Genomic DNA, 27450 nt, shown 5'->3' on the forward strand with positions numbered 1-27450 from the left:
CTTCTAGGCAATCCCTCTCCACTGCGTCCCCAATTCACCATTGACTCCAAGGGGTGTCACTCTCCCACACCAGTTCTTTTACAGTCACTTGTTCTCCCATGTTTGTATTCCAGTTTTTCCTTCTATTTACCCAGTCCCCCCCCACCCCACCCCCAGGCTCTCAAGTTCGATCTCACTCCACCTGCCCTTCCCTCTCACCGCTGAGGTTCTGGGTGGTGATGATGGCAATGCTGCCCAACACGATCCCTGCCCCCATGATGTCAGAAGGTGCCACGGTCTCATAGAGCACATAATACTGCAACATCAGAGCCACCACCACCTCAGAGTACAGGACGGCACACACTAGGGCAGGGTGGGCCTTGGTGACCGCATAACTGACACACACAAAGGAGACCAGGGCGAGGATCCCCACTGCCCCCACACAGCTCCAACTCAGAGGATCATTAGGCAACACGGGGGTCTGCAGCAGAAAGAAGCCTGGCACGGAGCCCACCAGCCCCACCAAGCCAAAGAGGAAGGCCACTGTCAGTAGGCAGGAGGGGAAGTCCAGGGAGCGGTACACCAGGAGGCCCAGCGACAGTGCCAGGCCACCCAGGAAAGTGAGCACATAGCCCAGGTCAGTGTAGAGGTCTGTGGTCCCCTCCTGCAGTGTCCCTAGTCCAGGTCCCACAATGATGATGAGTCCCAGGGTGCTGCCCAACAAGCCACACCAGTCATAGCCACTGAGACGCTGGCTCTCGAGGCAGAGGGCAAGGAGAGCAGAGCAGACGGTGGAAGAACCTTTGCGGACGGTGGCATCATTGCCAGCGGGCACCACCTGAACCGCACTGTAGGCGCATCCGATGCTGAGGACATTGAACAGGGCATGGAGGCAGGCCCAGCCCCGGACATCGGGAGGTCCCAAGAGGGGGTCACCACGCAGTTTCAGCAGCAGGGCAATAGGGAGGTGGAAGAGGCATCGACAGATGAGCAGCTCCAGCGAGGGTAAGTGGGAAGCCTGGTAAGCCATACGGGAGAAGGGGCCCACGAAGCCAGCGGGCAGGCCCCCACCCAGCAGGGCCACGAGCAGGCCCTTGGTGACATCAGAGGGCCGGCAGCGCTGGTGCGAGGGGAGGCTAGACGGAGTGGAGGGCGGTGATGGCTGGGTGAAGTCGGGCAGGTTGAAGTAGGGGTGACAGCCAGCCTGTTAGGGAGAAAGGAGCGCGGGCATTAGGGCAGCCATAGTCCAGGGGACTGGGGGTAGGGCGAATGCCAGGCTGGGTTCTGGGACCCTGTAGGGCAGTAGAAGGGCAGGCTGTCTTGCCAAGGAACTCTTGGGAGCTAGAAAGGGCCTGAAAGATGGATGAGGTGGTACAGTGTGGGTCTGGAGCCTCTAAAGCAGGAAGCAGGGAGTGAGCAGTCCTGGAGCATCGTGTTTCTCTGGGTAAGTTGTTCCCGGGAGGAGAAGAAGAGGACCCAGGGATGCTCTGTTGGTTTGAGGAAGGGGAGGCGGCCTCAGATGCTGTGTATCTGTGTGATGTCATAGGTTCCAGGGACATCTGGGAACACCATTATGAATTTTGCTTGTGGGTGTCTAGGAAAGCTGGGAAGTTTTAGAGAAGGAGGGGGAAGGGAGCAGCCAGGAGCTACAGGGAAGGGGGCTGTGCGCCCCTGCGCCCCACACTCACCATCTTTCCCTTAGACTTCCTCCTCTCCTCCTGGCTCAGGGGCCCTGGGCCCTTCAGAGCTCCAGCCATTGTGAGCTGGTTGGAGGGGTGGCGGAGTTCTTCCCTGGAACCTCCCTGAGGTGGGGGTGGGCCGATTTTCTCAATGTTTCCAACTCTGCTTGCTTTACATTTTTGTGACTTCAAAGTCTGTCTGATTCTTTTTTTCCTCTTTTCAACTACCTCTGTGATGAGATATCTTCGGTTTTTAGTTAATTTGTTTATTTATGTCTTGCCCGATTTCAGAAAGGTTTTATGGAAAGGACCTCTGAGGGCCAGCTCCTCTTTCTCCTGAGTTTTGAATTTTTGAACACCTGGGAGGAGTCTCTGGGACTGTCCCTCTGGAGTTTCAGGAATGTGTTTCTCCTCTGTGTGCTTCCACCTGGTGGTGTTGGTGCTGTCCCAGGAGGTCCACACCAAGTCCTCTGCATTTACGCAGAGTATATACATGTGGATGTTTCTGCCGGTGGGAACAAAATAGCAAGCTGCGTGTTCATCTGCGCTGGTAGCCATTTACGTGTACCTGTTCTGTAGGGCTGGGGCGTTCCCAGCTCGCGGCCTGGGGGGTCGGGGGGGTCCCTGTGCACTTCTGGAGAGGGAGTGTGTGTGTGTGTGTGTGTGTGTGTGTGTGTGTTTCCCCAGGGCTGCCCCTTTGAGTGTGTTGAGCCTGGGTCTGCGGGTCCCATTGGGCCTGATTGTGAGCCTGCCACGTTGTGTGTCTGCGGAGAGGGTGTGCGTGCTCTGGGCGGTGTGCACCACTGAGTGAAGGGCGTGCAGGGGGCTGGGGGGGGAAACCCCTTCCCAGGGAGTGGGTGGTCGTGCGGCCCCGCGCCGCTACTGCTGCAGCCAGGCCCGCGCCTAGCTCGGTGCCCACCCGTCCGGCCGCCCTGCGTGGCGCCGTTCCCTTCCCGGGATCGGTCCGGCCGCAGGCCGTCGGGCGCGCTCGCCCCGAGCCCGAGCCCGGAGCCTGGTGTCTGTGCCTGCTGCGCTGCGCCAGCCTCCTCTCGGCGGCGGCGGCGGCGGCGGCGCTGGGGGGGTACTGTTTCCGGGGGTGGGGGTGGGGGTAGGACCGGGGCGGGGGGAGCCGATGATGTCAGCGGCGGCGGCGGCGGCGGCGGCGGCGGCGGCGGGGCCGGGCCGGGGCCGGGCGCTGGGGGGGCCGGGGCCGGAGCCGGAGCCGGAGCTGGAGGCGGGCGAAACCGGAGCGGCCGGTGGCGGCCACGGTGATGAGTCGGGCCTGGCGGACGCGGCGCCATCGCAGTCAGGTGGGCCCCGGGGCGAACCGGGCAGGGCCAGGGCGGACCGGAGCCAACAGCCGGGCCCCCTCCCCGCTGCCCGGTGCCGCGGGGACCCGGGCCGCGTCCCGTGCCGCGACCGCTCCCCTTTGGGGTTGACCTGGGGGCTCAGGGGTCGGGGGCTGAATCTGGCCCCGCCTCCAGGCGCGCACGGCGCTGGGGGGGGGGGGCGACTAAGGGGGCCCGGGTACGGCGTCCGACCCAGCGGCGGCCGGGGGGCGCGATCGCCTGGGGCCGTGGAAAGGGCCGCGCTCATTCCCCGCTTGAAGGGTTAATTCTGCAGCCCAGTGTCCCCCTCCCCCTGTGGGGCACGTTGGGGTGGGGCGGGGCGGGTGTGAGCCCGGGCCGGCGCTGCAAGCCGCTGGGAGGGCGATGGCGTAGGAGCCAGGCAGGGGGGTGGGGGGAGGGGTGGGCCGCCGAGTGCCCTAGAGTTGGGGTGTGCGGGGTGCGCAGGGCGAGCAGGCGACCCGGAGCCGCCGCGCCGTCGGGGCAGGGTTGTGGCTGTGAGTCCTGGAGCTTGTGTGTCTCCTCCTGTGTTGTGGGGCAAGGTAAACCTCTCCTGGTCACCACTGTTGGCTGGTGCGGCAGCCAGGGGTCCTGCAGGGCTCCCCCGGGCTATGGGGACAGAAAGCCAGACGGAGGGAGTCCAGTGTTGTGGGGCAGAATTACAAGATGTGGCCCTGTGGCTTTGGGTGACAGGTCCGCATTTGAAGCCGGGCACAGTACCGGCGGAGTTTGTTAGGTGTGGGGTTTTATGTTTTACACCGGCGTGTGTTTTCTTGCACATGTGTGTCTGGCGCTGCACATATGAACTATTTGGGAACTGTTGTTTTCTGCGTAGCTGGCGGGGGGTAAGTGCTGTGGAGGGCGCCGGAGTGCAGGGTGTTGTGTGCCCAGCTGGAGGGGGCAGTTGTGTACCCTTGAGTCTGAGTGGGAAGGTGTCAGGTCCGGTCCCGTTCATGCGGCCCTGCTGAGGTGTGGTCCAGTCTCGGAGAGGATGGTCCGCCGGATGGGTTCTTGGGTCCATGTGATGATCAGGTGGCACGGGGGAGGGGGGGCGCGGGGGGTGCATGTCTAGAACTCAGGTCCCGCGGGTCCTGCAGGAAGTGAGAAGCCCCAGGGTGTGTCTCAGGTACCCATAGGGTGGCTGGCACCAGTGTGAGGTGCCCTGGGTGGAACATGCAGGTTGTGTTTATGGGATCGAGGGGCAGCCGAGCAAGGGGAAGGTTGTGTGTTTGCGACATTCCCTACGGGATTCTTTTGTGACGTCGTTTGTGGGAGCCCATCTGTGCTGTTGGGCTGGGAAGCAAGCTGGTCAGAAAACACTTGTGGGGAGGGCGATGGCGTGACAAGGGCCGTGTGGGCCTCGGACTCCGGAGATCAGCTGCGAGCTGTGTGTGCGTGCCTGCCTCTGCGTGTTGGAGTGGCCGTGTGGGGCTGCTGTGGGGATATGTTAGAAGAAGGAGGGGAGATAAATATGGGGCAGAGCAAGGGCAGCAGGCAGGAGGCCTGGGTGTTGTCGGGCAGCCCAGCTAGTCTGTGCAGGGTCTGTGTGCTAGCCCCTCGCCGGCCCGCCCAGCGCGTCAGGGTCACCGGGTGGAGAGGCCTGGCGGCTGCGAGGAAACTCAACTTGGACAGAGCAGCTCCTTGGCCATGTTTATGTAAAGGCCGGGTGTGACTCTTGTCACTGAAATGGAAAAAAGAAACATGAAGTTTTCAGTCTCCTCCTGCTTCAACCCTCTCTCTGCCCCCTTGCAGGGATCTCTGCTATTCTGTCTCTTCTGTGATGCACACTGGGCCCCTCCTGCGACTGTGGAAGGGTCTGGGAATGGAATTTGCTCACTAGGCAGATTCCTCAGAACAGGTTTTCCTCACCTTTGGGGCCCAGGCCCTTCTGTAGATGTGTGTGTGTGTGTTCCAAGTGTACATATCGCTGTGGTCTGCCCCTGGCCTGGCGGGGAGGGTGCGTGTGCATGGGGGCAGGGAGGACACTACGGCCAGGCCCCCCCCACTGCGTGGGGGCGTGCTGGCTATGTCAGGCCTGCACAACAGGTGCACCACGGCCTGGTGGAGGGCAAGGAGGCCTAGACTAGAACTGAGGAGTTCGGGCCCTACCCCTTCCTCGCTGGCACCTTCCCTAAGTGAGCCTCAGTTCCTCATCTTTAAAATGGGGCTAATCACCTGCCCTGTCCGTCTTCCAACAGGGCTGTAGGTAGGTAGCACATGGAAAACATACCTGGAAAGTAGCTACAGTCTGGGGACTATGCCTGTGCCAGCCACTGTCAGCCCTCTGCCAGCACTGAGCCCCTTCCTGGGGCTTGGTTAATAACAACAGTAAACACTTATTTAACACTGTGCACCAGGCACTGTCCTCAGTGCTTTTACGTATGGTCACTCATTTAGTCCTCCCAGCGCCGCGTGGAAGTAGGAGTTCTAAGTACCTCCCTTTTTCAAATGAGCCAGCCGAGGCCCAGAGAAGTAATTTGCCCAAAGCCACTTAGCTAGTAAGAAGTAAAGCTGGATTTGAACCCAGCCAGTCTGATTCCAGATCATGTGCTCTTTATATGTGTCCTCTAGTGCCCTTTTGAAGCTTTCTGTGGGCCTCTCTGTGCACCACCCCTGCCAAACACACACGCACTTCTGCCCAATTTCTGCAGAACTTAACACCTGCACCAGTCCATTTCAGAAGACTGGTGTGTTTAAACAGTGACTTAGGGAGTCTCAGCCTGGGAGGGAGAACCTAGCATCCACTACTGGATACTGGCCACAGGAGCACAAAATGTTGATGAAGCAGGCAAAGGAGAGATTGTTCTTGTCCTGAGCGTCAGGGAGGGCCAAGAGGGAGACGGCATTTGAGGTAGATCTTAACATTTTGGAGGGATTTGGGGAAGAGGCTGGGGGCAAGGTTGTATTTCTAGCAGGAGAACCAGCATGGACGAGGGCATGGAGGTGTGGGACTGCTGAGGATGGAGAGCACAGCGTGTGCTTAAGGGGAGACTCATGCAACGCAAGAATAGAGAGGAAGATGGGAACTAGACACGAATGCTCGGCTGAGGAATTTGAGCTTTATTCTGGAGTGGAGGCCCGAGAAGGTTTCTGAGCCCAGGAGTGATGCCACCTGAGCTGCTTCGGGGCCGTTGATCCTCAGTGAGAGGAAGGCTGGATGGTGGAAGCTAAGACCAGAAGCAGGGGACTAGCTGGGAGGCCATGGCCTTGGACCATGAGTGTTAACAAGGCCCTGAGCTAGTTTGGGGGCCAGAGGCAGGTTAGAGGGAAGGTTTCCAGAGCCATTCATTCCCAAGCTGGGCCGCAGGGAATTCCCTGGCAGTCTAGTGGTTAGGACTCCACACTCTCACTGCTGAGGGCTCAGGTTCGATCCCTGGTCAGGAAACTAAAATCCCCTAAGCCGCACAGCATGGCCAAAAAAGAAAACAAAAAACAAAAAAAACTGGGTTGCATATTTGACCAGACTCAGTGGCTGCTGGATGTGGAGAGTGAGGGAAAGGGTGGAGTCAGATATGACACAGTTACCATTTAGCACGTGAGACCTCACGTGGTGATTTCGGTAGCCCGCTGGCCCCGGCGGTGTGGCAGAGGGAAGGACCCTGCATCTGGGTTCACACAGGCCTGGATTTGAATTTTGACTCTGCTGCTCACGAGCTGTGTGACCCTGAGCAAGGTAAATCCCTCTGTGAGCTTCAGTTTCCTCATCTGTAAAATTGGGATAATATAAATGCCAACTTTGGGTGGCTGAGGAAACCATTAAATGAGGCAACACATGTAAAGCCCTGGAGGTAAATCAGGCAAAGCGTGAGCACCCTGGAAGTGGTCAAGTTACGCTCGCCACCCCCAGCTCCTGGCCAAGTCAGTCCAGGACTGAGGATGGCGTCCTTCCTGAAAGTGGACACACTCCAGGACGACTTTAAGAAAGCAGGTTCATTTATTTACCCAAAATGTTTTTGATCTCCCACTATGTATCAGGCACTGTTCTAAGCACTGGAGGTAGCAGTGAACAAAGCAGACAAAAATCTCTCCCTCCCCTGGAGCTTGCAGTCTAGCGATGAATGAACAGTATGTCTTACTAAATGCCAAGGAGGAAAATAAAGTAGGGGAGAGGGATAGGGAGTTTGGGGAGGTACGGGGCGGCCAGGGAGGGCCTTGGGGGAAGGTGACTTTTGAGTCAAGGCTTAAAGGAGGTGGGGCAGCAAGGCATGAGGCTACCTGAGGAAAGAACATTCCAGGCAGAGGGAACAGCAAGAGGTGGAGTGTATCTGGTGGCAGCCCTCAGATCCGCACCTCAGTCACACCTCTAAGATCACACAGCCAGTTAAGAGTAGAGAAATGGTAAAAACAAACTAAAAACCACAGAGCCATCAAACCTACCCTGAAGCCTGATTTCTGCCCCTTTTTCTTCACCACTTCCCCCCACCATTTTCCGGGACTGAGTTCCAAGATGATAATTAGAGCTAGCACTTCCTGAGCATTTGCTGCATGGCAGGCGCTCTTCTACGTACTGCCAGTCATCAGCTCGTTTATTCTTTACAACCCTATGTAGTGGGCGCTTCTCATTATCCCCACCTCATTGACAAGGAAACTGACAAACAGAGAGGTTAAGTAACTTGCCCAGGGTCCCATAACTAGTGTCTTCTCCACCTCCCATAAACCCTTGCAGGGCAGTGGCCTCTGGTGGGGCAGTTGAACTCAGGAGAGCAGGGTCCAAACCCAGCTTGGTTAGCAGTGAGACCAGAGGCAAATCACCCCGTCACTACGTTCTCTCTACCTGCAAGTGAGGTGTCTAGAGTACTTAAAGCCTCAGTTTCCTCATCTGTAAAATGGGTTTGACACTAGCCCCTGCCTCACTGTGGTCCTTTTGAGTGTTGAGATAATGCAGATAAAATGCTTAGCACTGGGTCTGGCACATAATATTTTTCTCATCAATGTTAGCTCCAAGTACCATGATGATGATGGTTCTAGATGATCTCCAAGGGCCAGGCCAGCCTTGGACCTCTATGGTTCTAAAAAGCCTTGATAGGCCTTGTCCAAATATCTTGGCAGTCAGCACACAGCCATGCCTCAGTAGGCACCAAGCCCATATGGCTGTGCAGGTGGGCAGGCCTGGCCAAGGGGGTGAGTGGGGGCCAGAATCAAGCTTTGCTGTGCGTGGCCTTTTCCTCTATTTTTTTCCCCTTCCTCTAATTTTCACAAAGATCCTAGATGGGCTGGTGGCAGCCCTAGCGGGTGCTGTTGAAAGAAAAACATAACTGTTTTCCTGTACACTCAACTCATGACACTTCTGACACGAAATGTGTGGGTTTTTCTCCCCACACTGACCAGTTCTCTGACACTAGCTGGGTGTCCTACAATTCAGTTCAATTCTGATACTGTCTGCCTGGAGATAGCATCAGATCCCAGAGGTTAAGGGCTCATTCCCACAAGACTGCCCCCACTTCAGATACCAGTTTGCAAGCCCAGACCTCCTGTAGTTTTTTTTGTCTTAAAGCTTTTATTTTTATTTTATTTTATTTTTTGGCCGTGCCGCGCGGCCTGTGGGATCTTAGTTCCCTGACCAGGGATTGAACCCGTGACCCCTGGCAGCACAGAGTCCTAACCACTGGACCGCCAGGGAAGTCCCCAGACCTCCTGTACTTCTGACTGACCATCAAGACATCGGGCTTTCTCATGACCCCGTCCTCAGACTTGATAATTTGCTAGGATGGCTTATAGAACTGAGGGAAATACTTACATTTATTGGTTTATTATATAACAAAGGATATGATAATAGCCAAATGAAGAGGTACGGAGGGCGAGGTCTGGAAGGGTCCGAGTACAGGAACTTCTGTCTTCACAAAGTTGGGGTGCACTACCCTCTCGCCATGGGGATGTGTTTAGCAACCAGAAGCTCTCTGAACCCCATAGTTCAGGGACTTTTATGGAGGCCTCATCACATAGGCATGATCGATTATTACCTGAGTCTCCAGGCCCTCTTCTCTCCCCAGAGGCAGTGGGGGACTGGGGCTGAAAGTTCCAAACTTCTAATCATGGCTCTGTCTTTCTGGTGACCAGCCCGCATCCGGGATCCCACCAAGAGTCGCCTCATTAGAACAAGAGACTCTCCTATCACCCAGGAAATTCCAAGGAGTTTAGGAGCTTAATGTCAAGAACTGAGCTCAAAGACCAAATGTTAGAATAAGATTCTCCTAGCACCCTTGTTACTTGGGAAATTACAAGAGTTTTAGGAGCTCTGTGTCAGCAATGGGGACAAAGACCGAATATATTACAGTTGACCCTCGAACAGTGTGCAGGTTAGGGGCGCAGACTGTCCACTCAGTGGAAAATCCAAGTATAGCCTTACAATCGGGCCTCCGTATCCAAGGTTCCGCATCCTCGGATTCAACCAACCTCGGATCGTGTAGTGCTGTCATATTTACCATTGAAAAAAATCCACGTGTAAGTGGACCTGTGCAGTTCAAACCTATGTTGTTCAAGGGTCAACTTTATTTCTTGTTATATCACAGTATCACAGCTGTAAACGTGTCCTTCATCCTGATGTGATATAATCAAGAATGCAGGCTTTTGAGCCAAACTTCCTGGGATCAGATCCCAGCCCTGCTACTAACTGGTCATATATCCTTGGGCAGCTACCTAGCATCTCCGAGCCTCAGCCTGTCACTTTAAAGTCAAGAAGCTAACTGCTACCTTTTAGGGTAGTGATGAGGAACAAATGAGGTAATGCAAGTAAAAGCATCAACTCTTGGGGGTCCCTGTTGGCTGGTGGCTGTCACAGAAGGGAGTGGGAGGCCTTGCTCTCTTTCCCCATTTTACAAACAGAACTGAACACCAGACCGCGAACGGGGCCCCTTCCCCTGGATTCCTGACCCACCTGCAATCCAGCAACTCAACTGATGGAGAGGCATTTGACCTAGGTGTGTGCCTGGCAGTCGGGGCTGTTAGAACTTTTGGATATCTCCCCTGTTTACCACCCTCCTCGTCCTCGGGGAGAGGGCTCAGAGCAGTCTTTCGGGAACATGAAATGGGCTGTGGAGGGAAGACATCTTAGCCCAGATAGTATGAGTAATAAATGGGAAGAGAGCGTTTTCTGGGGGGTGGGAATTGTATGAGGAACTCCTGACGCAGGACACCTCGGAGGTCATGTGTGACCCAGGGCGTACGCAAGGGGAGGGCTCCCAGGCTTCGTGGAGGGTTCATGAGAGGGGCCGAGAGCTCTGCTCTTAGGTCAAGAGGCCTGGGTCTGTGAACAGGCCCCACCTGTTATGACCAGCTCTGTGTGTCTTTGGCTAAGTTACTTTATGGCTCTGGAATTGAGATCTTCAACTGAAAAATTAGCCCCCAAAGTCGAGGCTGTGAGGTGCTTTCTGGGCAGTGACCACCACAGCTCACATTTGGGCTGCCTGCTATTCCTTTTGGATGAGCCTCCCAGCAAGAGTGAGATAGGGGTTGCATTCCCCACCCTCCCCTTTTTAAGCCAAAGTCCTAAAGCCACCAGCTGTCAGAATAAGGAGTGGGACCCAAGCTTCCTCACTTCCGGTCTGGTGGCATTTTAGTGCCCTTCAGAGATTGGAGCAAGCTGGCACGTGTACAAGAATTTGTGGTCTTCAGTGGTCACCTGGCACCTAGGCCAGAAACCCCCTCTAAGATTGGATGTCAAGAGGTCCTCTCCTAATTTGAATATCTAGCAGCTTGGTCCAATGAAAAAGCTCAAACAAATCTATCTTGATATGTAAATGAGACTATTATAGTGAAAGACAACATGCAAATCTTTGATTTCCTTTGAGCCCCGAAGGTTGGGCCAAAGGGACTTGAGAGTGATCCAGCAGGCTTCCCTGGACCTACGGGATTGAACTATGCTCCTGGATTGTTTTGAGGCAAATTGGGAATATGCAAATTATCTTGTGCCTGTACTTCTGGGGGCCAGCAGCACAAGGCTTTGCAATAATTTGTGTGAACTCCTAGGTCCAACTGGAGGCAGCTCAGCAAATAACCTGTCGGGCTCCCAGGAGGGTCAGGGTCTGCAGAGCAGCCTGGGCCTCGTTGGCCCTGCACACTGCACCACCCCCCACCTCCTGGGTCCCCTCCCGTCCGGTTCCCTTATTGAGGTTTCTGTTTCCCCACAGAGGGAAGAGGCCCGGCAGAAGGGACTCGCTGAGCCACCCCCGCTCTGCTCCATGTTGGCTGTGCTCTCAGGTGAGGTGGTGCGAGAGGTCTGCCCTGCGGGAGGCTGGGCCTGAGGCAGCAGGCCAGCAGAGCAGCCGTGTTGTCCAGGCCGGGGAGTCCTGAGAAATGGTCAGCAGAGGCTGTGGGGCCTCCCTCCCCCTCCCAGTGGGAGAGAGGTGTCCATTGCTTACCTCGCTAGTCTGTGGCTTGGAAGTCTTTGACCCCTGACCTTCATCAAGACCTGAGGTATTCCTGGCCTCTACCAGCCCCCGATGTTTGACACACGGGCGTTGAATGCTGGGCGTTGGATGCTGGCCGGACGTGGGGTGGCTAAGGTTAACCCCTCACTTCCGTGACCAGAAGTCAGCCAGCCTTCCACCCGTCTCTGGCCAACAGCCCCCAACCCCCTCCCAGCTCACCTCTGATTTTAGAGGCCCCCGCCCTCTGCCCAGCCTCTGAGATCCTCCCCTGGCCTCTTCTCCTCCATCTAGGCTGGCGCCATGCCCCCCCCAGCAGAGGTGACAGACCCGTCCCATGCTCCCGCCGTCCTGCGCCAGCTCAATGAGCAGCGGCTCCGTGGCCTCTTCTGTGACGTCACCCTCATAGCTGGAGACACCAAGTTCCCTGCTCACCGCAGCGTCCTGGCTGCTTCTAGTCCCTTCTTCAGAGAGGCCCTGCTCGCTTCAGCCCCACTGCCCCTCCCACCAATTACTGGGGGCTCTGCCCCCAACCCTGCCTCCACCACAGCTTCTTCCTCCTCCTCCTCCTCCTCCTCCTCCTCTCCCCCTCCACCCTCACCTCCCGCTTCATCCCCACCCCGGGTCCTGGAGCTGCCAGGGGTCCCAGCAGCTGCCTTCTCTGATGTCCTCAATTTCATCTACAGTGCCCGGCTGGCACTACCCGGTGGTGGAGGGGACGGGGCAGCCGTGGCAGAGATCGGCGCTCTGGGGCGGCGTCTGGGCATCTCCCGCCTGCAGGGCCTGGGGGAGGGAGGTGATGCCTGGGCACCTCCTGCCCCAGCCCCCATGGCCACCTCGCAGCCTGAAGAAGACAACTTCGGGCCTGGGCCCAGGCCAGCTGGGGAGTGGGAGGGTGACAGGGCTGAGGCCCAGGCCCCTGACTCACAGCCTCCTCTGCCCCGGCGGCCCCTCCCTTGCCCCCGATGTGGGAAAAGCTTCATCCATCCCAAGCGGCTGCAGACCCATGAGGCACAGTGTCGTAGGGGGGCCAGCACTCGGGGGGCTGCAGGGCTGGGAGCCGGGGGCTCTGGCCCCAGTGGCCCTTCAGGAGTGGACGCCTCAGCCCTGCCCCCACCAGTGGGCTTCCGAGGTGGTCCCGAGCACGTGGTGAAGGTGGTGGGCGGCCACGTGCTGTACGTGTGCGCGGCCTGTGAGCGTTCCTACGTGACCCTGTCCAGCCTGAAGCGGCACAGCAATGTACACTCGTGGCGGAGGAAGTACCCCTGCCGCTACTGTGAGAAGGTGTTCGCCCTGGCTGAGTACCGTACCAAGCACGAGGTGTGGCACACCGGGGAACGCAGGTGAGTGGCCTGCACGGCCGGGGATGGTGGGGGGAGGGGTCACATGGGACCTTGTCCACTCAGGGATCGCAGGGACAAGGGAGAGAATGGGCAGAGCATGGGGCCTAGAAACTCATCCTGAGACGCCTGCTCACCCACTAGCCCCTGCTCACCTGCTTTCCATCACTCACCCTTCTGCCTCCCTTCAGCCCCGTTTCCTTCCACTGATGTTTGTTAGCACCTCCAGGTGTCATGTCCTGGCTTGGTGATGTGGAAGAGACCGAGGAAGAGAAAGTTGCTTCATGGGACAGGACTAGGGAGCTCAGGCATGTCCAGCAACAGCTGTAATGCACCCCTGTTCATAAGGCATTTCCCCCTTCTGTCATGTGAGCTTCAGAAGAAGGCTTTGGGAGGCAGGCAAGGTGTGTGATTATTCCCAGTTCACAGACGGAACAGCTGAGGCCTGGCATCTCACAGCCAGTGGGGGGCACTGTACTGGGACTGGTGTCCTTTCTGAGGCTGGCAGGGTGAGACAAGCAGCCTTTACGGAGGGTGAGCAAATGGCTGGGGCAGTCCAAGGTCTGAGCGGAGGCAGGAGAGGACGTGGGAAGCTGAGGCCGTAGCTTCACGGCCCCTGACTCAACTGGCTCTGGCCCTGCCCTGTTCCATGCCGTCCTGGCCCAGGTACCAGTGCATCTTCTGCTGGGAGACCTTTGTCACCTACTATAACCTGAAGACCCACCAGCGAGCCTTCCATGGCATTAGCCCGGGCCTCCTAGCCAGTGAGAAGACGCCCAATGGAGGCTATAAGCCCAAGCTCAATACCCTCAAGCTGTACCGCCTGCTCCCCATGCGGGCGGCCAAGCGGCCCTACAAGACCTACAGCCAGGGAGCCCCCGAGGCCCCCCTTTCTCCGAGCCTCAACACTCCGGCCCCTGCGGCAATGCCGGCCAGCCCACCACCCGGACCCCCACCTGCCCCAGAGCCTGGCCCCCCACCGTCTGTCATCACTTTTGCCCACCCAGCTCCCTCTGTCATTGTACATGGGGGTAGCACCAGTGGTGGAACAGGGAGTGGGCCGGCCAGCGCAGGGGGGGCCCAAGCCGCCTCAGTCATCACTTACACTGCTCCGCCACGGCCCCCCAAAAAACGTGAGTACCCACCTCCTCCCCCTGTGCCTGCAGCTGCCCCAGCCAGCCCAGCCACAGCCGGCAGCCCAGCCACAGCCACGGAGGAGGCCAAGGGCCGGAACCCACGGGCCACAAGGACTCTGACCTACACGGCCAAGCCAGCTGGTGGGCTTGGCGGGGGCGGGGGTCCCTCTCAGCTGCAGGCTCCACCTCCACTGTGTCAGATCACTGTACGAATCGGCGAGGAGGCTATTGTCAAGCGCCGCATCTCAGAAACTGACCTGCGTCCTGGGGAGCTGAGCGGAGAGGAGATGGAGGAGAGCGAGGAGGAGGATGAAGAGGAGGACGAGGAGGAGGACGAGGAGGATGAGGAGGACGAGGAGGAGTCGAAGGCTGGCGGGGAGGACCAGCTCTGGAGGCCCTACTACTCGTACAAGCCCAAGCGCAAGGCTGGAGCCACAGGCCCGGGCAGCAGCGGGGGCGGCGGGATGCCCAGAGGCCGCCGGCCGCCTCGCTGGAGACAGAAGCTGGAACGGAGGAGCTGGGAGGAGACCCCGGCGGCCGAGGGCCCCGCAGGGCGTGCCCGTGGCGAGCGGAGGCACCGCTGCGGGGACTGTGCCCAGACATTTGCCACCCTGAGGAAGCTGCGCAAGCACCAGGAGGCCCACGGCGGGGGCTCCCACAACTCTCGGGCTGGACGGAAGCCTTCCACCCGCTTCGCCTGCCCTCACTGCGCCAAGGTGTGCAAGACGGCAGCCGCCCTGAGCCGCCACGGGCAGAGGCATGCTGCCGAGCGGCCCGGGGGTACCCCCACGCCTGTCATTGCCTACTCCAAGGGCTGCGTTGGCACCCGAGCTGGGGACGTCAAGGAGGAGGCTCCCCAAGAGATGCAAGTCTCCTCATCCAGCGGGGAGGCGGGTGGCGGGAGCGCTGCTGCTGAGGAAGCTTCCAAAACCGCCTCACTCCAGGACCCTGTCATCTCAGGGGGGGAGGAGCCCTCAGTGGTGGCAGGAGGGGGTACCTATGCATACCCACCTGTGCAGGAATTTCCACTGGCTCTGATCGGGAGTGGCCGGGAATCTGGCAGTGGCAGGGGAAAAGCTGGGAGTGAGGGGCCAGTGGGGGCTGGGCGGGGGGACCGGATGGAGGGGATGGGGGCTGCCAAAGTCACCTTCTACCCTGAGCCCTACCCACTCGTCTATGGGCCCCAGCTTCTTGCCGCCTACCCTTACAACTTCAGCAACTTGGCCGCTCTCCCAGTTGCTCTTAACATGGTCCTACCTGATGAGAAGGGTGGGGGGGCCCTTCCCTTCCTACCAGGGGTCTTTGGCTACGCAGTCAACCCGCAAGCAGCACCCCCTACCCCCCCAACTCCACCGCCCCCAACTCTCCCTCCACCAGTCCCCCCTAAGGGAGAAGGGGAAAGGGCAGGGGTTGAAAGAACCCAGAAGGGAGATGTGGGGTGAGCTCTGGGCCCAGATCCCCCCTTTCACCAGATGCCACCCTCCCTGAACCCCCGCCACTACCAGCTCCCTGGCCTCCCTGCCCCTTGGGAGCCCCTCCACACTCCTGTGCAGGGACTTGGGGGCCTCTGGAGCTCAGGGGTCAGGCTGCTTTGTGTGAGATTGTAGTTTTCCCACCACCTGGGAAGGGATCTTTGGTGGTTCCCCTCTCAGTTCTCCTCCAGGGAATGGCCTCCGTGAGGGGCAGGGCCAGCTCCCATCCCTTCTCCAGCCCTTGGGGCAACTGAGCAATATACTTAAATGAATCTCTACTCATAGCCCCCACCAGCTCTGAATGTCTAACCCGCCCCCCTGATTCGTAAACCTAGGGGGAAACCATCTCTCTCACCTAATGTTCCCCCCTCGTTCTGAAGCTTTCTCTTAAGCCCTTGCCCAGATGCTTCCCAGCACATTCCATCCTTTGTGGCCCAGGGCCTGGACCAGACCATTGTGATACCTGACACTTACTCACCTGGGAGTGTGGCTTTGGAGTCCATTCTTCCCGACGGTGGGTTTCTGTGCCCATTTCCTTCACATTAAGATGCCATCCCTTCCTTGGCTTCCATGCCTTTGGATCTTCCATATTCCCCCTTATACTCCTAGACTCTGGAGATGGCCTCTCCCATCCAGGTCAAGGAGGTGCTGGGGGGAGGGCTACCTATCTGTTCCATGGCTGAGTACTTTCCCAGCCCAGGGCAGCACCAATCTCAGCCCTACTTTGACCCTCAAATCTAGTGAGCCCCAGACTCTTCCAAGGCAAAAGAAGTAGGTAGATTGCACCTCTTCCTGCCTCTACATATGGCCTCTTCTGGGCTAAACCAGATTTGGGGGCCAGGAGGGAGGAGCTCTATATGGGATGGGGAAGGGAATCTACTTTCTCCCTGTTTTTTTCCCCGATGGTTTCTCCCAGACTAGACCAAATAGCCAGAAAAATGGATGGGGGTTGGATGGGTGGGTAAGCCCAAGATTTGCACATGACCTCCCATCCTTACCTTAACCCCCTTTTTCCCCCAGTAGCACTTCCCTCACCAATCACTCCAGATGGTTTTTGGTGAACCATCCTACTCCCTTGGTGGGCTTTGGGGTATCCCCACCAACTTTCCCTGCAAAATAGCACCTTACACCCCATCTTTGACTCAGTTCCCCACACCCAAAGATCCCAGCCTAGGGATGGGGTACAGGGACCTTAAAAGTCCCTAATCCCTAATTTGCACTAGTTAACCCTGGTCAGGGGTCCCTATGTTTCCTTCCAGTGGGGGAGTTGAAGAAATGTTTGCTCCTAATTCTCTTTGATAACTGGGCCTCCCCACTCTGTGATTGGATGAACATTTTCCATCCACCCACCTCCCCCCCCAGAAAAAAAAAAAAAACAGCTCACGAGGGGAGAGCCAGTTTGGGGGAGCAAATTTGAAAAATGGGAATTAGAGGAGTGCAGTTTAAAAAGGGGAAAAGTTGTCATCCAAATGGCAGCCTTTTTCTCAGCTACTGTTTTTTGGGGCCAAGATGGCTGCCCTCTCAACTGATGCTGAAAGGGCAAGATCATGGCTTTTGGAGGGAGGGGGTTTGGGGGGAGGGACAGGATCAACCTCCTGCCTCTTCTCGCCCTCCCAGCATACGGAAAGGGGAGGTTTTCGACAGGCTCCCTGAATGTTAACCACGGAGGAGTGTCGCTCCTTCACTCCTCCTCTGTCTCTTTGCACTTTTCTTGGTCTTGGCCACAGTCCGAGTGAAGAGTTTCCTACTGAATGTACCATACCGAGTTCCAATTTTTAAGGGGGAGAAAAGTTTAAAACGGGGAAAAATGCAAAAAAAAAAAAAAAAAAAAAAATCACAAAAAAAATTCCCACAAATCTTGTTTCTGGCACTTTAGAAAAACTGCGAAAAGAAGTACATAATAAAGAATACATATATATCTACACACAAATTATATATATATAAAAATATATATATATATGTACACAGCGGAACCACAAGAGAGACTGAGGAAGGCCTTGGAGGCAGGGGGCAGGTGCGATAACAGTCCCCCTATATCCTTAACCTGCACTCCTCTGAGGCAAAAAGGCACAGAGACGGAAGGGGTTGAGGATGGACCAGGGAATTTGAATTTCAGAACAGGTCAAAATTCTAAAACCATGGACATTTTGGGAGAACTGAGACTGTAGACATTTATTTTTTTGAAAATATATTTAGGAAAATAGTTTCCAGAATTCGGTGGTTCTGGGCAACAAAGGAGATTGTGGCGAAATGGCGATTAAAATACATGTATCTGAGTTGGGGAACTTGAATATTGTGAATTTCACACGTTGGAAATTTGGGATTTTGCAATTTTGTCTTTTGAAAATTATTAAGTCTTGTCAGTTTGTGCCCTCTTTCCCCATGTTCCCTGGGCAGAAGGGTGACGGTGGAGTGGGAAGGCCACTGGTTCTGTGCCACAGCACGCAAGATTTAGAATTCTACAGACTCTAGCTCTATACGTAGTGAGGACCCAGATTTAGAGAAACTGACCAATATTTATCTCCGCATTTGTGTGTGTGTCCAACTCTCTAGGCCAATAAACCAACAAGACAAACGAACTGTGCTCCGCAGTGGGATGCCAGGTGCAATTATTGGCGTGGCTGGTGGGTCTGGCTGGACAGGGACATGCTAACCTTGTCCCACAGGGATCCCTACAAGTTGTAGCCCTATTCTCCCTCTTAGGACAACAACTTCCAGCAATTAAGTAGGTGTGAGAGCCTGTTGACCCTAGGTACTTCACTGTAATTGCTGCAGCCACTAGGCTAAAGCTGACTTTGCTCTGACCTCCAGGCACAAACATTAACGCAGTCCAGTTCACAGAGCCTGCTGGGCACAAGATCTTCATCTCCCAGGTGAAGCCCTTTCTCCAAACTGAAAGGAAACAGGCGCAAAATGTGTGACGGCCATAAGAGACACCAACACCCTTTCTTGTTCCACTCCTGGCCTCCCACGGGCTTCAACTCCCTGTCCCTCCTCCCCTCCCCTGTATTTTGTCTAGTGTTATGCAGGCATGGGCAAGTAAAATGAGTGGTTAGGTGGGTGGGGCCTTGGAGGAATTCTGATACAAATACCTTGACCAGAGTGGGCAGCCACTAATCAGCTCTAGCAGGTTGCTGCCAACAGGGGAATCAGACCTGGTGCTACTGTAGTTCTTAAAAAGTTTCAAGAGAAGCCAGAAATCCAAATTTCTCTGTGAAATATCCACATTTTAAAAGTAGCAAACCAATTCAAATTTTAAATTTTGCTGGCCAACAACATGGGCCAAACGAAACACACCAGTTTGTAACCTCTGATGTATACCGTATAATGCTTTTGTTCTCATCTTCTCATATGATCCTCAGACTAGGGAGCAGATATTATTATTAGCTTCATTTTACAGATGGGGAAACTGAGGCACAGGGCAGTTTAGTAGCTTGTCCAAAGTTTGAGCACCAAAGCTGGAACTTGAGGTTTTTACAGTGTGCTTTTTTTATCCTCATTACAAATGCATCCTTTTAGAAATAACCTTTTTTTTTATCCTAAAGATAATACATATTACAAAATACAATAAACTACAGAAAGGTGAAAACAAAGAAAAAACGACCACTAGTCCCAACATGCAAACATAAACACTGTTACTTGGGCTCCCCCGGTGGCGCAGTGGTTGAGAGTCCGCCTGCCGATGCAGGGGACGCGGGTTCGTGCCCCGGTCTGGGAAGATCCCACGTGCCGCGGAGCGGCTAGGCCCGTGAGCCATAGCCGCTGAGCCTGCGCGTCCAGAGCCTGTGCTCCGCAACGGGAGAGGCCACAACAGTGAGAGGCCCGCGTACCGCAAAAAAAAAAACCAACACTGTTACTTAGTGTATTTCCTTACAGAAAAAAACAATTCCCTGTTCATTCAACCAGAGGTACCGGCTGTATAGGTTAGGATCTGTGCTAGGTGCTGGGGATATTACAGTGAACAGACATAGTTCTTGCCCTCAGAAGGCTTACAATCTAGTTCTTGTTCTTTGTTCCATTCATTGCCAACCTAGATGTGAATATCCAATGGAACTTCTTCAAGGAGCCAAAGGGTAAATAAGCGGATAGTGCATTTCTGGTGGGCCCAAGGCCCTCATCTGCCCAGTCCCCCTTGGGCTTCCTCCCTAGAAACGAAATGATGAGAGGATTGGACTCCTAGTGAAGGAGTTAAGATGCAGAAAGGGATAGGACTTGAGAGTCCTACCAAACTCTCAATTCAACTGGCCGAGAACCTCGGTCTCGGCCCTCTCGTCCTCAAGGAAAGGGGTCGGGAGGGGGCAAGTGGTACGTGGCGTCCAGAAAGATGACGAGGGTCCCGACGCTCGTGAAGATGATGAAGGTCCACAGGAAGAGGCGGTCCACCACCATGGCCACAAACTGCCAGTCCTCCTTCAGCTGGGGGTAGGAAGAGGAAACTGTTCCTGAGCTCCAGACCCCCAGGGAAGGCGGCCCCAAGGCCCCGTACCGCACCCAGGTGCTCCTACCACGGCTTTGAGACAAAGGCGGGCCCGCAGAATAGCAGAGAGCGAAACTGCGGGCGACGGAGGTGAGTAAAGAACAAGTCGGAAACCAGGGGGCGGGACCAAGTGAGGCAAACTTCCAATCAGAAATAAAATCGAGTGCTGGGGGCGGAGCCTAAGTTTGCGGGTGGAGCCAAGGCCACCCAGGACTTGCCTAGGCCCACGCTCTTTGGACTCACCGCGTCGTGGTCCTCCTGTTCCTGCAGCTGTTGAGCGATGTAGCTGATTGAGGAAACGACCTCCCGTAGCTCGGGAGGCAGGCCCACAGCCCGGTTTGGACCATCGGTAAATCGCCGCAGGTCCGGGGCAGACAGTTCAGACTGGAACCTGGAAGAGGCGAGTCTATTTGGCTACGACCGGGGCGCAAAGACGGCCTGCGCGGGTGCTCTAGGCCCCGCCCCAACTCCCTCCTCCAACGCCCATCCAGGTTTCAAAACGTGAGAGAGCACTTCAGGTTCTCTCCGACAGCTGCGACCTCTCTAGCCTTCCGCAATTCCTCCTATTCCCTTACGCTTTAGTTCCCACCTCCCCGCAAAGTGGGCAACAGAAGGGATACTACAAGTCCCATGATGCTCAACCACGACATCCTCCGGGAGCTTAGGACGCCTGCCTCCGCACAGTCTCCTGGGAAGTGTAGTTCTCCCTCTCCCTTCTACGTGGGCGATGGGGAGTAGATACTACCTGTTGGGTTTGGGGAAGAGAAAATCATTTGGTGGCTTGCGGATGAAATATTCATCTGTTCCCCGACCCCAGCCACTTCCTGGAGAATCCCTGAGAGGTATAGGAGGTGGCTCCGGTATCTGGTCTCTCTCAGGTTTGGGTCTCTTCAGACCCAGATACGGAGGGAGTTTGTGGATAAAGATCTGCAGAGTAGAAGAAGAGGCGTATTGGAGGGGGCTCTTATGCTCTCAGACCAGAAGGGAAGCCGCCAACCACCCCCACGGCACGTGCCCATTCCTGCGCATGCGTGCATGCGTCCCACAGATGAAATGCAACTACACGGCCCAAGAGTTCTTAAGTGGGTTAGGAGGCATCCTGACTGGAAAGAAAAGTTCTGAGGGCTTCCACCCTGATAGTACCTAACCCTTAGAATGCTTCCTTGGGACCCACGATGGGCAGTATTGATGAAGAGAGTCTGGGATCTACGCAATGTTAATGATGGGAGGATAAAATTAATTGGGCAACATTTCAACACCCAAAGACCTTGGCACTTTGACACTCTACCAGGAGTTGTAGTTCTCCCTCAGGTCTGTGAAAGGGAAGGTTGAAGTTGGTGGGAGGGAGGAGCGATACCTGGACAAAAAGCCAAATACTAGGATTGAGAGTTAACACAGGTTGGAGAGGAGATCTTCTTACCTGACGGACCCAAAGGGGCATTTGGTGGGTGTGGGGTGAGCGATGGTGCAGGTTGAGGACTACGACGCTAAGGATGACTGAGAAGGTGACGAGGACCATGGTAAACATGAGGTATTTGATAATGATGGGGACAGACAGGGAGGTCTCAGGCACTTTGTCTGCCAGCAGCAGCAGGAACACAGTAAGGGTCAGCAGGGCAAAGATCGAGAGCCCCATCTTCTCTCCTTGGGGGACAGAGGGGAAGGCAGAAGGATTAGGCTTTGCCAGAAAGCAATCTCCCTGGCATAATCAGTGACCGTGTTTCCAGCCCACTCAAGGACAGGCTTTTGGAAAGGCCAACTGCATGCAAATAACTACTACATTTATACCTCCAACCTGGACTGATTCCCCTAAATTCCACACTTGTATCCACCTACCTACTTAACCTCTCCATTTGGGTGTCCACTAGACATCTCGAACTTAACATGTCCAAAACTTAATTTCCTCACCACCGACTCCCCACATAGTCTGCCTCAGTTCATAAATGACAACTCGACCTTTCCTGTGGCTCAGGCCAAATCCCTTTGAGTCATTCTCAGCTCTCCTCTCTCTCATCCCATATCCAATCCATACCAAACCCTATTGGCTCTATCTTCAAAATATATCCTGAAACTGATGACATATCATATCTACCACTACCATCCTGGTACCAGCCACCATTACCTCAGATCTGAGTTATTATAAAGGCCTCCTCTTTGCTTCATCCTTTGCCCCCTGCTGACTGTTCTCAACAGAGCAGCCGGATTGATCCCGTTAAAATGTAAATCAGATCATATCACTCCAGTGGCTTCCCATCCTTTAGCATAAAAGTCCTTACTGAAGTCTACAAGGCCTTCCCATTAGCTCTCTGACTACATCTCATACTGTTTTCTCTCTTGCTTACTTCATTCAGTTACGTTGGCTATTTCTTGAATACGCAAGGCACACGCCCACCTCAGAACCTTTGCATTCACTGTTAACTCCTCCTGGTAATTTCTTCCCCCAGATATCTACCAGGGTCATTCTCTCACTTCCTTCAAGTCTTTGTTCAAATATTGATCAAACATTCCCTTTTTAGTGAGGCATTCACTGACCATCCTATTTTTAAATTGCAACCCCTGTGATAAACCATAGCGGAAAAGAATATGAAAAAATATATATATCTGTAAATGAGTCACTTTGCTGTACAGCAGAAATGAAACACAACATTGTAAATCAACTATATTTCAATAAAATTGTTTAAATAAATAAATAAATTGCAACCCCTACCCCCATTCTCATCCTCCCCAAACCCTTTTCCTATTTTTCCTTCTTAGGAATTGACCTCTCCTAATATACTATCTAGGACTTCCCTGGTGGCACAGTGGTTAGGAATCCGCCTGCCAATGCAGGGGACGCGGGTTCGAGCCCTGGTCCGGGAAGATCCCACATACCGCGGAGCAACTAAGCCCGTGTGCCACAACTACTGAACTTGTGCTCTAGAGCCCACGTGCCACAACTACTGAAGCCCACGCGCCTAGATTCCGTGTTCCACAACAAGAGGAGCCACCGCAATGAGAAGCCCGTGCACTGCAACGAAAGTAGCCCCTGTTCACCACAACTAGAGAAAGCCCCGCGCAGCAACAAAGGCCAAACGCAGCCTAAATAAATAAATTAATTAATTAGTTAAAAAATAATAATATACTATCCAATGGGTTTATTATGTTTACTGACTGTCTCCCCACTAGAATATAAACTCCATGAGAGCAGGGATTTTTGTCTGTTTTATTCACTGATGTATTCCCAGTGCCTTGCACATTACAGATGTTCAACAAGTATTGTTAAATGAATGAATGGACCGGCCCCTAGGGCAGGAACTATATAGCAAATTGAAGGATCTAAAAATGAAACCAAGTATGTGAGAATATGCCAGGTGGCTGGTTATTACTGTGGCATACAACAGGCACTGCAAACTTCATGGAAGGTATTGAAATAAATAACTATTTTGGTGTGTTCTACTTTAGTCCTGTAATATTGGGTTCCAAGATTTGCCTTGCTCCAGGAAGAAGGAGAAGTTACATGTGGAAGTGTGTTCTAGAGATGCATCACTCTCCTTGCCTAGACTGAGAGAGGGCTTGATTACAGAGAGAAGGAAAGCGTGTGCTTTTTGTTTGTTTTGTTTTGTTTTTCAGGCCACAGCAGTGAAAGCCCAGAATCCTAACCACTAGCCTACCAGAGAACTCCCAGTAAAGCATCTTTGAATATGAGAGTTTAGGATATCAGTCTCTGGATCAGACTAGTACTAAGCAGGGTTGGAATAGCAACACTGCCTCTCTCTGTGTAATGTCAGGTGAATGACTTAAACTCACTTAGCCTCTGTGAAACGGGCAGACAATTCAGTACTTACCTCACAGAGTTGTGAAGATTAGAACTGAGTTAATATATGTAACACATTATTTGTATTATCTTATAGCAAGTGCTCCAAATTAGAAAAGACTATACCTACACTTACACAAAGCTTACAGAGTACCAGGCATAGTTCTATTAACTCAGTTAATCCTCAAAATAGTCCTCTGTGGGAGGGACAACGACTGTCCTATTTCCAGATCAGGACACTAAGAGATTAAGGAATTTGCCCAAGGTTACTCTCTTAGCATATTGTGCTGTCTCCCAGAGAAATGTTGGCTATTATTTCCAAGGGACACAGGAGGTTAAGGGACTAGTAGGCGGCATTTGACCAGTGGGGGAGGGAGGATGCCAGGAATGGGGAAAGGGAAAGGAAGCGTTAGCTGAGCCTGGGAGTTTGTTGGTCAGAGGAGTGGCAGTTCCAAGGATGAGATCCTAGGATTCTGAAGGGAAGAGTTCAGAAGTTACTGGGTGCAGAGAAGTGAGCAGCAGAGGGGAGGTAGAGCTTGAGGTTGGAGGGGAAATCTGGATGCAGAGGCAAAGGCTCTTCCTGAAAGGAAAACCTGGGTGAGATTGCTGAAGCACAGTTCATGAAGGCTTGAGTTGGCAGGAAAACCTTCCCTGTATTATGGGTGAAGAGGAAGAACCTGAGCTATTGGTAAGAAGGAGTGCTGGGCCCTTTCCCCTCTTACCTGCATCTGGTGGCAGGTAGAAGACGAAGATGGCCAGAAGAGTGATGAGGATGCATGGGGCAATGACGTTAACCAGGTAAAAGAGAGGCTTCCGGCGAATGATGAGGTAGAAGGTGACTTCTTCACGCCGTCTTTCCCCTCCTCCCCTAGGATCCACTGGAGGCTGGATTAGCCGAGAAGGCTTGTGAATAATCTCCCATTGACCATTCTCTTGGGTGGCGGAGCGGGGGCGGAGAAGAGAAGGTGACACAGATGTGGAACCTGTCTTTGTTGGTGCCAGATATACGGCTTTCTTTTCTTTTTCTTTTTTTTTTTTTTTTGCCTCACTGCGCCACCGCGCTGCTTGTGGGATCTTAGTTCCCCAACGAGGGATTGAACCCGGGCCCTCAGCAGTGAAAGTGTGGAGTCCTAACCACTGGACCGCCAGGGAATTCCCAGATATGGCTTTCTCTGCCACATCCTAGAGCACGGGGGACTGATGTAATAAGGGGCTAGATATGGTCCCTGGGCTGGACAGCCCATCTCTAATAAATTTGAGCAAGTCTCAATTTCCATAACCACAAAATATAGACAGTTATACCTATCTTGCTGAACCCACAGGGACTCACTGATGGAGTATATTTATCAGCCTGTTAGAAACTGGAAATCATAAAGCCCATGGACATGGGAGCCATGCCCACTCACCAATAAAAGTGCCTTCATGAATGTGCACTTCCTGCCGCTCCTGCCCATCGGGACCCAAGCCGGTCTGCAGACTGACTTCTGAGCTGTCATAGCTATAGGAACTGAACACCATGGTGCAGTTCTGCCAGTCAAAGGGGAAGTAGGTGACCTGGATGGAGTGGAGAGTCACTAGAGCTGCCAGAGAGCTGGTCAGGGCTGGGGGAGTTGGGGAGGTCACAGGGCAGACAGGGGTCAGAGGATATGGGGCACTAGGGAGATAGGGACCACCAGGGGAAGATCACAGAGAAGTGGAGTCACAGAGGAATAAGAAGGCTATGTGGGGAGGTCATGGACAATGGAGGGGGGCGGTCACTGAGGAAGACTGGAAGTCAATGAAAGTGGACAGAGAAGATGAAACTCAACGGAAAATCAGAAGGGTAAAAGAGACGTGAGGGTCATGGGGATTATGGAGGAGGGATATCTGAGTGAGGGTCTCTAGGAGCGCTTTGAGCTTCCCAGGTGGGGCCCGGACACCTGGATGCTGCAGCTGCTGCGATAGATGCCCGGGGGCTGCCAGCGCACGGAGCCGTCGGAGGACACCACGACGCTGATGTCCAGAGCAACATCAAAATTTCCGTCGTTGCTGCAGGGAAAGAATCTTCTCATCTGGGATCAGGCCCCTCCCTCCGGAGGCCGCGCCCCTCCAGAGGCCCTGCCCCACCTCCCAGACTTTGGGAACATCCTTACTTGTTTAGGAGCACCACGTCTGGTAGCCACACGGATTCGGCAGTGATGCGGAGTGAATCGATGCCCTCGTGCTCCTCAGGGTCCCAGCTCAGCCTGTAGTCAGTCCACTCCTAGGGAAGCAGAGGCTGAGGGGCCGTCTGGGGCTGGAGGCTGGAAGGAGTCTTGGGATGTGCGAAGGAAGTCCGGGCAGGGAATGCAAGGGAGGAGAGCCGCGCAGGCATGGTCTGTGGTTCTGGAGGCCGGGGCTCTGTTTAAGACTCCACCTCCACTCTTTGGGACCCTATCAACTAATTTCCCCTTCTCTCTCATCGGGCCCCAGTTTCTTCTTTCTGTAAAAACGAGGGGGTTGCACGCTAGCCTCTAAAACAGTGGTTTTCAAACTGCAGTTAACGACCCTTTTCATAGGTCCGGAATCAAATGAGTGGCCCCAAAACAGTGTTAAAAAAAAAATTTAGAATGAAAAATGCATGGAATGCAGCTCCCATAGTAAAGATAGGTATTGTTTCCTGAAGCTTCTGTTTCAGTTATAAATGTGTTTTCTGAGGCCGTGCTGCAAAAAAAAAAAATCTTACTGGGAGGGACATTCGAGGAAATTGTAAAGGCAGCGGGACGCCCGCCCTTTCCCACCCTGCGGGGGTCTCCGTACCAGGTCTAAGTAGACCTTTGTGCTCATCTCCTCATCCTTCTCGTTCTAGAAGGGAAAAGTTTAAAGGGTAGATATGATGTCAGTGTAGAGAAATGAGGGGCTCGGTGGGTAAACTCTCCCTGGAAACTCCCCTCTTTTTCTGAGTCGCACCCTCTTGGGTTCAAGCCCCACCTCCTATAAACTGCGTTGGCTTAAGCTCCGCCTCTATCTCGTAAACTTCCTGCTGGCCGTACAGCCAGCCAGTTCATTTACCAGTCCCGGCACCGGCCGGAGTGAATCTCTGCCCGCTGTTGTTTATTGACCCTGTCCGGCACCAAGGTCCGCCCCAGCCTATGACCCCGCCCCAAGGTCCGCTCTCCGCCCTGTCCATCGGCCCCAGCTCCACTATGAGATCTGCCCACAGGCCCGTTCATCATCCTGCCCGGCCCCATCCTGGCCCGTCCAGCAGCCACGCCCACAGCTTGTCCATTGGTCCGATTTCGACCCAATCTCTACTAACGGCCCGTCAGTCACCCAGCCTGGCCTCGTCCCGGACCCCGCCCACAGTGGTCCCTGGGTCCCGCCCTGCCTAAAGCCACGCCCCCCAGCCGGCTAGTGGGCCAGACCTCAACTCCCCGCGTGCGCCCTCACCAGGCTGATTAATTGCGCTAGGCTGAGACCAATGCTGACCCCGACGCGGTCTCCCACCTCCCGCGCCGGCCTCACCGAGCTATCATAGCCCGAGAAAAGTTTCTCGCGGAGTCGGCCCTCCGCCTCTGAGCCGCGGGCGCCTGGAGGAGGAGAGAACTGAGTGAAGCCCTGATGCCCGGCCACGACCTCTGGCCCTGTCACTGCCCCTTTGAGGCCCAGACTTACCCGGGGCGAATGGCGCCCCCAACGCCCCCAGCAGCAGCAGCAGCAGCAGCGCCCCTGGGGTCATAGCCCGCCCGCGTCGCTCAGTGAGTCCGCTTGGGTGAGCCACCAGGACAGCCAGCGCAGGGGAAGTGACGAGGCGCCCAGGAATGTGCACCTGTTATTGGGGGGCAGCCGCCAGCCTACCCGCCCCGCCCCTGGGACTTGATCCCTCCCCGAGCGACTGCCAAAGCCT

The 27450-nt window shown here is 54.8% G+C and overlaps 3 protein-coding genes across 7 annotated transcripts; 1 reads left to right on the forward strand and 2 right to left on the reverse strand.

The window, feature by feature from the left end:
* Window positions 1–110: 110 nt before the first annotated feature.
* On the reverse strand, window positions 111–1780 carry SLC35G6 (solute carrier family 35 member G6). The gene is made up of 2 exons (XM_032617170.1): window positions 1668–1780; window positions 111–1183 (listed from the first exon to the last, which is right to left on the reverse strand). Exons 1-2 carry the CDS (start codon window positions 1734–1736, stop codon window positions 173–175), a joined length of 1080 nt encoding a protein of 359 aa, XP_032473061.1. The 5' UTR covers window positions 1737–1780; the 3' UTR covers window positions 111–172.
* A 1030-nt stretch (window positions 1781–2810) lies between these two features.
* ZBTB4 (zinc finger and BTB domain containing 4) lies at window positions 2811–17899 on the forward strand. 3 transcript variants are annotated; one of them, XM_032615996.1, is made up of 4 exons: window positions 2811–2968; window positions 11131–11200; window positions 11662–12710; window positions 13374–17899. In XM_032615996.1, the coding sequence occupies exons 3-4, from the start codon at window positions 11671–11673 to the stop codon at window positions 15283–15285; spliced, it is 2952 nt and encodes a 983-aa protein (XP_032471887.1). In that variant the 5' UTR covers window positions 2811–2968; window positions 11131–11200; window positions 11662–11670; the 3' UTR covers window positions 15286–17899. The 3 variants fall into 3 exon arrangements, with proteins under 3 accessions (XP_032471887.1, XP_032471889.1, XP_032471888.1); XM_032615998.1 differs by lacking the exon at window positions 2811–2968 and adding an exon at window positions 3440–3546; XM_032615997.1 differs by lacking the exon at window positions 2811–2968 and adding an exon at window positions 4120–9921.
* A 1181-nt stretch (window positions 17900–19080) lies between these two features.
* CHRNB1 (cholinergic receptor nicotinic beta 1 subunit) lies at window positions 19081–27329 on the reverse strand. 3 transcript variants are annotated; one of them, XM_032616000.1, is made up of 11 exons: window positions 27219–27329; window positions 27033–27133; window positions 26364–26408; window positions 25718–25827; window positions 25505–25613; window positions 24992–25139; window positions 24308–24517; window positions 21213–21436; window positions 20538–20719; window positions 20036–20183; window positions 19081–19731 (listed from the first exon to the last, which is right to left on the reverse strand). In XM_032616000.1, the coding sequence occupies exons 1-11, from the start codon at window positions 27280–27282 to the stop codon at window positions 19591–19593; spliced, it is 1482 nt and encodes a 493-aa protein (XP_032471891.1). In that variant the 5' UTR covers window positions 27283–27329; the 3' UTR covers window positions 19081–19590. The 3 variants fall into 3 exon arrangements, with proteins under 3 accessions (XP_032471891.1, XP_032471890.1, XP_032471892.1); XM_032615999.1 differs by having other exon boundaries at window positions 26994–27133; XM_032616001.1 differs by lacking the exons at window positions 27033–27133; window positions 27219–27329 and adding an exon at window positions 26535–26959.
* Between the last annotated feature and the right edge of the window lie 121 nt (window positions 27330–27450).

Source organism: Phocoena sinus, chromosome 20 (genome assembly GCF_008692025.1).
Source record: "Phocoena sinus isolate mPhoSin1 chromosome 20, mPhoSin1.pri, whole genome shotgun sequence".
Classification (NCBI taxonomy): Eukaryota; Metazoa; Chordata; class Mammalia; order Artiodactyla; family Phocoenidae; genus Phocoena; species Phocoena sinus.